This window comes from Helianthus annuus, chromosome 7 (genome assembly GCF_002127325.2).
Source record: "Helianthus annuus cultivar XRQ/B chromosome 7, HanXRQr2.0-SUNRISE, whole genome shotgun sequence".
In the NCBI taxonomy this organism is placed as follows: Eukaryota; Viridiplantae; Streptophyta; class Magnoliopsida; order Asterales; family Asteraceae; genus Helianthus; species Helianthus annuus.
Genome location: NC_035439.2, coordinates 137,685,240 through 137,699,171, shown reverse-complemented (window position 1 = coordinate 137,699,171; position 13,932 = coordinate 137,685,240). Strand labels below are relative to the sequence as shown.

The window sequence follows — 13,932 nt, the reverse complement described above, 5'->3', positions numbered from 1 at the left end:
CACAGGTAATTACAGAGTGATTAGCGAAAGATACCACATTAGAAACCAACAGAAGAAAAAATAGAAAATGAAAACTTAAAATACATAGGTCATCTCTCATTAATAACTAACGGATCAACCACAAATATCTTAACCCATGAAGGTGTGAATTGTGATTCACTAATGGGAGCCGTTTTCCGAAGAACTATTCCTCGTTAATCCATCAATAATAGTAAAAAATAAGATTTCAATTGAGATTTTCACACAAATTTTTTAGTTGTTTGTTGGTGACATATTCTACATACAACAACAACACTTACATTGCAACCAGACATTAACGCAACTCAAACCTATAAATGGTAACTGAAGATCCAAGAATCGAGCAAGGCCGGAGCCTGTAAATGGGGGGTTTGGATCTTGTAGGAGATGAGAACCTTCACCTGCAAAACAATAAACCGTTAGGCTAGTCGCAAAGATGGGAGGGTCCCTCTGCGACCACCCTCCGACGTGAGGATAAGTATTGGTAGAGAGAGAAAATAGAGAGAGAAAGTTAGGACGAAGGTTCAGAAAATCGTACTTGGCTTTGTACTTGATGGGGTATTTATAATTGTCAACTGAGATGAAGTCATTCGTCCAGACGCACTTGTTCGGATGTCCGTCCTCGGTGTCATGGGGTATGGACGTCTTCAGAATGTTCGTCCATAAGATGATCAGTCCGTCCCTAAGGATAAGGTTCGGATTCGGATATGTATCTTCAGTAACCAAAATATGGGTCACTCATTTTCGTTTGATACCTATGACTACGATTAATTTCATTCCTTTCCTTAAATTTTCCTATTTTTCACATGTATTATACCCTTGTTGTTAATTTGAAGCTAGTATTACTAAACTGGTCATCCCAGAATTAATATCCCCCAAATATTTATAGGGCAGTCTCGAGTGTGCTGGTCAGTATTTCCTATGTGTTCGGAAGATGTACACCTTAGTGTCGAACTTTTAGAAAGACACCTCAAGTCCCAATCGATACTTAGGAAATTGGATGAACAATTGTATATGGTTTAAACACCCAAATACGTATATTATTATTAGCGAAACTAAATCTGAAAACTTTGAGTTACAAATCTCTACCTAATACACTGTATATATAGCTAACCTAACGCGTTATACTATAACTGGAATTGTTCACATATATATCCTAGTGACATCCGAACTTAATTCGTCTAGGATGCTAGATAATTATCTAATCAGTTAACTAGGACATGATAATTACAACTGATTATAATGATAATCATATTTAATAATCTATAACTATCCACTCTTTAAAACCCTCCTTAATTAAGCCTTCCACGCCAAGTCAATTTCATTGTTTAGAATTCCCAACAACACTGAACACTCACAAAGAAGCGGGAGGGGGAGGGTTGGTTTATTCCAAGGCGCGCCAAATGATGGCTTTTTGTTAGAGTTAAATGCCATTTTAGTCCCTTTGGTTTGTGTTATTTTGACAGTTTAGTTCAAATGTTTTATTTTTTACCTGTGGGTCCAAAAAGGTTTCATCGTTGCCATGTTAGTCCACTGAGTTAAATTCATCCAATTTTTTCTGTTAACGAGAAAACCAATTCAGTCATTTTATGTGGCCGAATTGCCCTTTTAGTTAATAGAATTACATATAAAATGACCGAATTGCCCTTCTCGTTAACAAAAAAAAAAAATGGATAGAGTTTACCTAGTGGACTAAAATGGCAACGGTGAAACCTTTTTGGACCCACAGGCGAAAAATGAAAACTTTGGACTAAACTGGCAAAATGACCTAAACCACAAGGAGTTAAATGGCATTTAACTCCTTTTTTTAATAAAAAAACAATACTGTTTTATACATGATTGCTCAGTGTGTAGTGTGCTGCCTTGGAGTGAACGTTAGGATATTAGTTTAGCACATGGAAATGTTATATTTATAGCAGTTATGATGTTGAAGTTTTCAGAATCCACTTACAGTGTTCTATATTATGTAAATTCGCACAAAGGAAGCAATATCATAAATTTTTTTTCCCTTTTATTATATTATTTTTTATTAAGTAGTGTAATTTATTTATTTATCTTGCTTACAAAAATGCCAAAAAATCGGTTACACCAAGGAAGAAAAAGTACTTTTGAAGTTGGACGTTGACAATTATTAATCAGCTTTACTTTCTTTTGGGTGGGAGAAGCTTCTTATCTTGATGGTGCTTGCCTCTTCTTTCGTTTTCTTTTATTTATATTAGAGTAAACTGTAAACTGCTAAAATCGTCCCTGTGGTTTAACTCAAATTGCTAAATCAGTTCAAAATCAACTTTTTTTGCTAAAACAGTCCCTGAGCCTAGTTTCTGTTGCTATTTCAGTCCAATAAATTAACACCGTTAGAACCTCCGTTAATGAATGGGTAAAACTGCTAAATTCGTCCCTGAGGTTTGATTCAAGTTGCTAGATCAGTCTAAAATCAAGTTTTTTGAATTTGTTAATTATAAACTTATTTAGGTATATAATTTTTCTAGACTTGCATTAATTTTTTGAATTTGTTAATTATAAACTTATTTAGATATATAATTTTTCTAGACTTGCATTAATTTTTTGAATTTGTTAATTATAAACTTATTTAGATTATAAACTTATTTAGGTATATAAATCATTAATATCACAAGAGAAAAAATCCTTTTGTTAGTTATTTTGAAAAATTATTTGTTAGTTATTTTGATTATTATTATTATTATTATTATTATTATTATTATTATTATTATTATTATTATTATTATTATCATTAAATGTTTACTAATTATATACTTAAGTATTTAAATAAGATAATACTTAATTTAATTTAAATAAAATTAGTTTTAAAAATATAAATGTAGCTTTTTTGAAGAGCGTAATTTAACCGGCCCAGCCTTAAATACTGATTTTATTTCGATGTTGTTGTTGTTGTTGTTACCATGTAAATATTTAGTATTTATTTAAGGATTTAAATAAGACACAAGTTAATTTAAACAATATTTAGTTATGAAAAATACAAACATTATATGTAAATTTAAATATTAAGAAATTAACATAATTTTTATTTGTTTTTATTTAAATCGTAATATTTAATGTTTAATATTTATCAATTATTTTAATTTAATATTTGTATTATAAAGTTCTTTTATTCATTTTTTCTACTTAATTAAGTGGTTTCTTATTTAATAATACTTATCATTCAGGTGAGGTCGGACAACATGTCGTGCCAGAACAAGTCTCATAAAAAGGATTGTTTTGGTTTGAGTCAAAACGGGTTCGGGTCAAACCAGTGTTTAAGACAGGTCAAATAAAATTGCGCTCTCCAAAAGAGCTACATTCTGTTTATATTTTTATAACTAAACACAAATTTAAATTATATATTTAGGGTAGACTTGTAATTTATCTTAAATTTTAAGACATTTAAGAAAATATATAATGCATTTGGTACAAGTATTGATGCATTAAGAACCTGTCATTTACCATTTTTTTTCTCTTGTGATATTAATGATTTATTCAACGAACATAAATATAACTGGACCCGCCTTAAATAAGTTTATAATCTTGTGATATTAATGATTTATATACCTAAATAAGTTTATAATCTACATAAGTTTATAATTAACAAATTCAAAAAATTAATGCAAGTCTAGAAAAATTATATACCTAAATAAGTTTATAATCTACATAAGTTTATAATTAACAAATTCAAAAAATTAATGCAAGTCTAGAAAAATTATATACCTAAATAAGTTTATAATTAACAAATTCAAAAAACTTGATTTTGGACTGATCTAGCAACTTGAATCAAACCTCAGGGACGAATTTAGCAGTTTTACCCATTCATTAACGGAGGTTCTAACGGTGTTAATTTATTGGATTGAAATAGCAACAGAAACTAGGCTCAGGGACTGTTTTAACAAAAAAAAGTTGATTTTGGACTGATCTAGCAATTTGAGTCAAACCTTAGGGATGATTTTAGCAGTTTACTCTTTATATTATTATCCACGCGTTATTTAAAATAACAATTTTTTTTTTGTAATTCATAGCTATATATATTTTTTAAAATAACGAAATAATCTTTATATATAGATGTTCGGTTAAGTATTTTTAATCACTTTTGATTTCAGTTGTTCGAGTATGACAAAGATTGCTTGAACCGACGAACCAGATCGATAGTTGGTTAGGTTTTTTGGGGGTTTAGTTTTTAGCATTTTAGCTTTGGGGGGGGGGGGTGGGGGGGGGGGTTTAGGTTTTTGGGGGTGGGGAGGGGGGTTTAGGTTTTTTTTTGGGGGGGGGGGGGTAGGTTTTTTGAGGGTTTTAGTTTTTAGCATTTTAGCTTGAGGGGGGGGGGTGGGGGGGTTTAGGTTTTTGGGGGGTGGGGGAGGGGGGTTTAGGTTTTTGGGGGTGGGGGGTGGGGGGGGGGTGTTAGGTGTTTTTTAGGTTTTTTTGAGGGTTTTAGTTTTTAGCATTTAGCTTGGGGGGGGGGGGTTAGGTTTTTTTTTTTTGGGGGGGGGGGTTAGGTTTTTTTTTTTTGGGGGGGGGGGGTTGTGGGGTTTTAGGTTTTTGGGGGGTGGGGGTGGGGGTTAGGTTTTTTTAGGGTTTTTTTTAGGTTTTTTTAGCTATTTTAGGTTGTGTTCACATTGGTTCTCGCGGTTCTCGCAATAAAGGTGGTTCTCGCATGAACCTTACCCTATATATATATATACATATATATGGAAAAGTTATTGTTATAAATGGTTTTAAGATACTAAACGTGAGAAGTAAAGACATGTTTTTTTTTTCAATCTTGTCGAACACGTATTTTCGTCCCATAATTAATTTTTTGTGTGTATTTGTACTAGTAAAGTAATTATTTAATCACTCTGGTGTAATAACTCTATTAGAGTAAATACATGAATTTTTATTTATTTCTTTTTTTACATTTTAACTAAATATCATGCTTAAGCATATGATTTTTTTTTTTAAAAAAAAAAATCTTCCTTTGCTTCTTACGTTTAGTATGTTAAAACACGTTTGTATTTGATCTTTACCTATATAACAAATTAATTAAAAAGAATACAAAACCCAACCTCTGGCTACAACCAGAAGTGTCCGGCCTTGTCCTTCCTCAAACCACTCTCATTCGTGATCCAACTCAATCCAACCCAACCCAACCCAACCCAACATTTCAATAAAATATGTATTTCTCTCTCTTCCAACTACACAAGTCACAACCCAACCTAACTCAACTTTTAACATCCATTGGTGACCCAACACAACCATTTTTTACTAAGTAAATATGATTTAGGTTTTAATTAATTCTATAAATTTGTAATATAATAAAAATGATTATTTAAAAAATATTATTTTAAGTAAAACAATATTAAAACTAAATAAAAAATATTCATGTTCATCAAACATAAATAATAAAAATTCTTAGATTTAAAAAAAACATTAAAGTTTGTTAAGTTATTCATATATATGTATTAAAACATAACATAACCGAGAAACAGTGACTAAACGGTCACGGCGTTAGCTTTATATCTTCTAAACCCTAATACCTAAATCACATTCTGAACTTCTTCTTCACCACATCGACACATTCCCACCACCGCCCTCCATCATCGTCTTGGACGCCAACCACTCCGTCGCCCACATCCGCCTCCAACCAACTTCCGCCTCCATCACCACTTCCCCGTCGCTGGTTCCAACCACCACGGCCTCACCCGTCTTCTCCAGCCATACCGGAACCACTATGCACCACCGTTCGCCCTCACCTTCGTCGCCGATCTCCGACATCAGGTAAGCCTTCTTCTGTAACCATTGTTTACAACCATCGAGTAAAGAGTTGCTTGATTGTTTCTTTGAATCCCAGTAAACAGAGACAGAGGATTAGAATTGGGTATTGTCAGTTGATTTTTGGGGCTTTTTTATAACAATGAATCATGGTAACATTCATAATTAGGTTAGTTTGTTTCTTTGAATTCCAGTAAACAGAGACAGAGGATTAGAATGTGGGTATTGTCAGTTGATTTTTGGGGCTTTTTTATAACAATGAAAACAACACTCAATAAAAAGAGTAAAAAATTTACTTGAAAAAAAAATCCCTTTGTTTTTAGGCAAATAATTTGATATTTTTTTTGCCTAAGAAGTGTCAAAAAAAGTTCTATGATGAAAATTGATATATGCCAGCTGTTATACTGCCATCTTTGAGAAGGCTACACCTTGACTTGGTGGTGGTTCTAAAGGCGAAAGCTCAAGAGCCAAACATGATTTGTGCACTTAGCTTGGAAAAACTTTACCAAGTCTGAAGCTTTCACAATCCAATTGAATTGTATAAATCAAACACATGTATAATGTTGTACGCTTTAGAAAACCTTAAAACATTAGAAAGTAATATTTTATTGTTTGTGAGTTTTTTTAACGGCGTTTGTGACTTATTGAGCCATTGAATTGAAAGTCCACAAGATCTATCACAGAATCTGAAAGCAAAACGCCCAAAGAAAAATTTTCTCTCTTCGTTGTATTTTACGAATATTCGATATCTAAAAGATGTGCTTTCTTCTACATTGCAGGTCTTAAGTTGTGGTTAGCCTTTTAAGGATTACCTGTTGAAAATGGTAATGTTATCGTTTTTGTATTGTTGATTTTATGCACGATCTACCTTTGCTTATTTCAGGTTTTTAAGCTTTATTTATATTTATCTACGTATTTCATTTTTACTAACGTTGTTTAATGTATAAACCAAAATGATTCCAAGAGGAGCCTCTGGTAAGCGTCCAAGAGTGTTTAGTACCTATGAAATTGGTGAATCATCACATAGCAGTCGTTTGCGTAGGGTATCAAGAATGTTAGAGCCAGTGACAGGTGGTCGCCACGCGTCATCTCAGGAAGAACGCACCCCGCTTCCTACATATTTCGACTGCGGTGACTGTGTTTGTGTGTGTGAATATTGTAGTGCTATGTTCTGGTTTGCTGAAAGGGTTGTTTACGCTTCACGGTCAAATCATCCAAGGTATAATCAATGTTGCAAATCAGGAACTGTAGCAATGCCTTTTCCTCTTCAGCCACCAGCTGTTATCAAACAATTATTTGATGATTCTGGTTTCTTGGAAAGAATTAGACTGTATAACAGCATGTTCGCTATGACGTCTTTTGGTGCAGATGTTGACGAAAGTATAAACGACGGACGTGGCCCCTATGTTTTTAAGGTTTCTGGTCAGATTTCACATTGGATTGGCTCTTTATGCCCTTCGCCAAATGAAAAGCCACGGTTTTTGCAAATGTATGTTTACGATACACAAAATGAGATAGCAAATAGACTTAGATTTTTCGCTGAAACAGATCGAAACGGCCTTTCACCTGCTATTGTAAGTAGCCTTAGTGACACTTTGAAATCTATCAATGAATATGTTCGCGTCTTCAAAAATGCTTTCGAACTATGCGATATAGAAGGTGGACCAGACTTTAGTATCCGTCTTTATAACAATGTTCCAGACAGAAGATATGACACGCCTGCTCCTGATACATTGGGTGCTATTGTACATGGTGATGACTCGAACGCTAGCACGTACGACATCATTCTTCATAAAAAGAATGGTACAGCTCAAAGGGTGAGCAAACTCCACCCATCTTATATGCCATTGCAGTATCCACTGCTTTTCCCTTTCGGTGAGCAGGGTTGGTCCCCTAGACTTCGTCTACGCCTTCCAGCCGCTTCACGAGATAAAAACCTTACGGTAAACATGTACTATAGCTATCAGATTCATGATCGTGCTGGTGTGTACTCTCTTCTCTTAATGGGTGGTAGGCTCTTCCAGCAGTACTTAGTTGATGCATACACATGTATAGAACAAAGTCGCTTAGATTATATAAATACAAACCAAAATCTGTTTCGTTCCGAGGAGATACAGATTCTCGGTCGATAGGTAAAAGAATATTTTTGCCTTCATCATTCACAGGCGGTCCAAGGTATATGTATAAACATTATCAAGATGCACTTGCAATTTGTAGAGTCCATGGTAATCCGCAGTACTTTATAACATTTACGTGTAATGTTAAGTGGCCGGAGATTGCTAGGCATCTCAATAAGGTTAACTATTTGCATGCTGAAGATCGGCCAGATATCATATCCTGCGTTTTTCAGATGAAGGTTATTGAATTCGTCAAATTTATGAAAGAAGATAAAACGTTTGGTGATGTAGCAGCATGTTAGTATTCCTCATGTCTTTGTCTTACCTTTCGTTAATCCTTTTAGAATCTGTGATGTAACATTGTTCTTTGTTCTTATTTTTACAGATTTGTATACTATTGAGTTTCAAAAAAGAGGATTGCCACATTGTCATACTCTTCTTTGGGTTACAGATCCGTATAAAATACAAGACGCTTCTGACATTGACTCATATGTGACAGCTCAATTTCCTGATCCTTGTACAGAATTCTCTCTGTATAAAACAACTACGGAGTGCATGATCCATGGCCCTTGTGGACTATTAAATCCTAATAGTCCTTGTATGCACGAAGGTCAATGTTCAAAGCGGTTTCCAAAGCCTTTTCAGTCCGAAACCCGATTTGATAAGGCTGGGTATGCTCATTATAAAAGGCTTCAAGGCCAACATCACACATTGAGAAATGGCATCCAAATTGATAACAGTTACGTTGTTCCTTACAACAAACGATTGTGTAGCCGTTTTAATGCGCATATAAACGTAGAGTACTGTGGCTGGAACATGATGATCAAATACCTTTTTAAGTACATCTCAAAAGGAGCAGACCGTGTTAGATTTGCAATCTACAGAGCTCACCAAAACTCTGCTTCAACATCAACCCATGAGCCTCCTGTAGTCAATGAGGTAATTAATTTTTTGGATGGAAGATTTATTTGCCCGCATGAGGCATCATGGAGAATTTTGAATTTCCCTATTCACGAAAGACAACCGGCTGTTCAAATCCTTGCAGTTCATTTGGAAAATATGCAGAATGTGACGTTTAGAGATAATCACAATCTTCAGTCTATTATCAACAATCCATCGTTTGGAAAAACGACTTTAACCGAGTGGTTGTCTAGCAATAATGCGGATTCAAATGGACGGGATCTTACTTATACCAACTATCCTTCTAGATATCGTTGGGATGTTTCCGCAAAATGTTGGATTCACAGAGCTCAAATGAGAACAGGCGCAATTGGCCGTCTTGTGTATGTTTATCCAACTTCTGGTGAACTCTTTTATTTACGCACGTTGCTTTCTCATCAAAAAGGTTGTAAGTCATTCGATGACATTCGTACGTTCTCAAACATCACTTATACAACCTTTCGTGCGGCATGTGATGCGCTGGGTTTAACGGGTGATGATAGAGAGTGGCAAACAGCTTTTGCCGAAGCTTCTACCTGGGCCACATCTTCCGAATTGAGATCCCTATTCTGCCATATGCTTCTTTTTTGTGAAGTAAGCCAACCTTTAACTTTATGGGAATCTGAGTGGAGAAAGATGGCTGATGATATGCTTCTAGCTCTTAATTCTGCTTCGTCGAATCCTGATTTCCATGTAAATGATGATGATTTACAACAACATTTGCTTCTGGAAATAGAAAGACTGTTAAACTCTGCTACTCCATCTAAATCACTTAAAGATTTTGGTCTTCCATTACCTCCTACAACAATTCTTGCAACTTTAAGGAACCGACTTCTAATGGAAGAGACAAGCTACAATAGAGCTGCACTAGCCTCACAACATTGTGAAATGCATTCATTACTCAATGCGAACCAACTTCAGGTCTACAATGTCGTCAAGGATTCAACAACTACTGAATCACAGGTGTTAATATTTGTTTATGGGCATTGTGGAACTGGGAAAACCTTCTTGTGGACTACAATAATATCTTTGTTTAGATCCATTGGAAAAATCGTGTTAGCGGTTGCAGCTTCCGGGATTGCGTCTCTCTTATTACCCTCGGGCAGGACAGCACACTCAAGGTTTCACATACCTACAAATTTAACGGACAAGTCTAACTGCAACATTAAAAAAATACTCAACTTGCTGAGCTCTTGAAACAGACTGCACTTATAATCTGGGATGAGGCTCCAATGAGTGATCGCCGGTGTCTTGAATGTTTGGATAGAACTCTGAAAGATATTCTTGAAGATGAGACACGTCTATTTGGTGGTAAATCTATACTTCTTGGTGGCGACTTTCATCAAACATTGCCAGTCAAACCTAGGAGTACACGTTCAGAGATCATTGATTCAACATTACCAAAGTCTTATTTATGGCCATTTTCACACTTTACACATTGTCTGAAAACATGCGTCTAAAAGATTTAACTGATAACACAGCTTCAGCACAAGCCTCTGGTGAATTTGCTTCATGGTTACTTTCTATTGGTGATGGCTTAATAGGAGAACCTGATACAGAAGATCCATTAAATACAAGAATTGTTCACATACCATCACGATTCCTAATTACGCCAACCGAAGACGCTCTCCAATCTCTCATCCGCTTTGTGTATGATGATTCAATACTTGCTAATCCATGTGCTGAAAATTTGTCAAATAGAGCAATTGTGTGCCCAAAGAATGATACAGCTGATCAAATAAATAATATCATCTTAAATATGATTCCCGGTGAAAGCAGGACATACATCAGTCATGATAGCATGGTACCTCATATGCAAAATGCCGCTGACTGTGAAACTCTATACCCACAAGAATACTTGAACGAGCTAAGTTTTCCTAACATTCCCCCTCATAAGCTTAATTTAAAAGTTAATACTCCTGTTATGTTACTTCGAAATATAAATCAAACATTAGGTCTATGCAATGGGACACGACTATTAGTATCGCAATTATTGCCTAGAATAATTGAAGCATATGTAATAACTGGCACTTCAACTGGCCGCCGTGTATATATACCTAGAATAAAATTTGTTCAAAACAATAAAGATATGCCATTTGTCTTTACCAGGCGCCAATTTCCATTAAAAATTTGTTACGCTATGACAATAAATAAAAGCCAAGGCCAGTCTCTCAAAAAAATTGGTATCTATCTTCCACAACCAGTATTTACTCATGGCCAATTATATGTTGCCCTTTCACGTGCTACATCACCAAATTCACTTAAAATACTAATTACTTCCGATGACTACAATTCTGCTGAGACAACAAAAAATGTTGTCTTTTCTGAATTGATGCATCTGATCAGAAATAATCAGGTTATTTTAACACATCATTTATCCTATACGTATTGTTTTTGCTGTTTTAATATGTTTATTATTGCTGCAATTGTCTTTTAATAAAATTTACTTTAGTATGCTCTGTCTACCAATAATTTCAGTGCATGTTTTTTTTTTACCAATAAAACCACTTTATTCTTTTTGTACAGCTGCAAAACCAGTGAACACACATGGAGATTGAAAAGACGTCCACTTTCAGCTGGAGACTTCACAGACATCCGTAGAAGATGAGAAGCAGGTTAATATACGATATTGTAGATATGGTATGCAAAATAAAACCATTTGTAAGCACAACGTTCGGTACGTATTCAACTACCCTGTACTAAAATCAACATCGGTTACTTTGTAGCAGCGACACCTACTACAAAGACCAGGCTGCTGTTGGCGATGACAGTGGAAGATGGCGTCGCGATAGTCGTTTGGCTAGAACGGGTGACAATAGTCTGAAATTAGGAGGAATGTTGAAGGTAGACCAGTAAAAACTCTAGGAACAGTATAAGTTTGGGACAAAAACTGAATGTTAATTACGGTTCTGCCATCTTCTTGGTATAAGGAACATACTTTGCCGGCGACATCCCCCCTCAAACTCCTTTTATGAAACAACGTTGTCTAGCAACAACGACCAATACCTCTCCACCCAAAATCGACGACGCCGGCGGCATAACCACCACCAAATCGAAGGCTTTTGTAAGGCGATAGGGCTTCAGGAGGTACGCTTTCACAATTTAGGTTACTCATTTCAAATTTGGTTGCTCACGAAGGATTGTTAATTGGTTGTTCACGAAGAGTTGTTTTAACAAATGATATTTTTTTTTTGCTTTTGTGTCAAAGAAGCCGATCTAGCAACACCAATGAACACAGCTCTGCTCAAAATTGACGCCCTAAACCCAACCACCAACAAATCGAAGCCTTTCATCAGGCGATTAGGACTCCAGCAGTTATGATTTCACAACTTAGGTTACTCTTTACAACTTCGATTGTTCATTAGGAAGAATCGTGGGAAAATTTTTAACGAATTCACTATTTTTTTTTAACTTTGGGCTCTTAATAAGGTAATGTGATGTTGAAGAAGCTGATGTTCACCCATTTCTCTTTTATCACTACCATTGTTGTTCATAGAGGTATCTGTTCCTAAAAAGTTTTTAATGAAAGTCACTAATCAATTCCTTTAAATATTAATTTAAAGTTTCGTTTAAAAGAAGTCCTTCAAGTCTTTATAACCCATTTGCTGTTAAAAGGAGAAACCAAATTACATTTGTGGTTCGTACTGACCGCATGCGACAGTATTTCCGCAGATATTGCGCCATCTTTTTACCCATGTGCTTCCTTGTGCGTCAATCCGTCCACCCTAGGTCTCATGTATTACCTTATTTCCAGATTTTTTTATGACTTGAAACTAAGCGATGAAAGAAAAGCAAGGTTTTGTCACTGCTAGACTAGAATACCAGACCCAAACTGAAATATCCGTAATTAAGTTGATAGACACTAGAACCGATGAAAGAAAAGTAAGGGTTTTCCACTACCAGATTAGAATACCGAGTAGAAATAATGCTTCTTGCAAACTTTTTCCCACATATATGTTGCTTATTATTAATTTTAGGTTAAATTGCATTCTGAAATAGAGATAGACACACATAACAATTAAAGGAAAGTTTGGTGTTGTAAAGTACGCAACTGCTTCTGTTTGTTTACTTACTGTTGTATATGAAAAGCCTATTTTTTTATATAAACTATTGTCATGTAGAAGTATATTTGAAAATCTGAGCTATACAGCAATCTTCATTCGCAATGTTAGCTGATGGCTACTTGTGATTTTTTATTACATCGTTTTGTACATGTTATCAAGAAAGGCGGATCAACATCTAGTTATTAATAATCTAATTACATACAAAACTAGTTAATTTAAAGGAACAAAGCAAAAAAGAAATAAAAGACAACCAATAGAAGAATGACAAGTGGAGCCAATTTAGATGGCAACCTGAGTCACACCTAGGACCAAGTTGTGGCTCAAATTATTAATTCAATGTTATTTTTTTTAGTTTTTAAACAATAAAGTGATGTGACTCTTTTTAACATGAGTGTGCCTATTGGCACACCAAAGTGCCTATTGGCACATCAAACCCTAGCAAAATTAGGGTTTATCTACGCTGCGTATTGGTCAATACACAACGTATAAGGTTAACCTTATACGCTGCGTATTGACCAATATGCAGCGTAGATAGACCATAGATCTCAGTGCCTGATAACCAATCATTGCACAGAAAACAAGGTTCATATACGCTGCGTATTGGTCAATACGCAACGTATATAAAACACCTGCTTATTGGGGGTCATTTTGGTAGGTTTGAAGTGTCAAATTTTTGCCAGGTTTGAAATTTGACACTTCAAACCTACCAAAATGACCCCAAATTTGCAGCTGTTTTATATACGTTGCGTAGCGGGTAACAATTACGTAATCATAATTCTTTTCCGTTTCCTGTACCCAATTCTTCAAATCAGTTAGAGACATGAAACGCCAAAAAAAAGTTACGTTAGTATTTGGTCATTTTATGAAACTCATACTTCAGGGACTAATATAGTCATTATTGAAACTATTTTAACTGAATGTTTTAGCCAGGTTAACTTTCATATAAAGATTTCTTCTTTAAACACTAACTTAGTAAGCACACTTAACTGAACAGTACAGGGACCATTTTTGTCAATTTTTCAAAACTTCAGGGACCA

General features: G+C 35.1%; 2 protein-coding genes and 1 long non-coding RNA gene across 3 annotated transcripts; all 3 read left to right on the top strand.

The window, feature by feature from the left end:
• The first annotated feature begins 5,688 nt into the window (after positions 1 to 5,688).
• Positions 5,689 to 7,375, top strand: LOC118480463. The gene is made up of 3 exons (XR_004862837.1): positions 5,689 to 5,781; positions 6,555 to 6,994; positions 7,144 to 7,375. It is a non-coding gene; the product is annotated as an uncharacterized LOC118480463 (long non-coding RNA).
• A 241-nt stretch (positions 7,376 to 7,616) lies between these two features.
• Positions 7,617 to 10,028, top strand: LOC110868732. The gene is made up of 3 exons (XM_035975058.1): positions 7,617 to 7,824; positions 7,941 to 8,189; positions 8,278 to 10,028. Exons 1-3 carry the CDS (start codon positions 7,617 to 7,619, stop codon positions 10,026 to 10,028), a joined length of 2,208 nt encoding a protein of 735 aa, XP_035830951.1.
• Positions 10,029 to 10,245: 217 nt separating this feature from the next.
• LOC118480287 lies at positions 10,246 to 11,439 on the top strand. Its single transcript, XM_035975057.1, has 2 exons — positions 10,246 to 10,757; positions 11,358 to 11,439. Exons 1-2 carry the CDS (start codon positions 10,246 to 10,248, stop codon positions 11,437 to 11,439), a joined length of 594 nt encoding a protein of 197 aa, XP_035830950.1.
• The last annotated feature ends 2,493 nt before the right edge of the window (positions 11,440 to 13,932 follow it).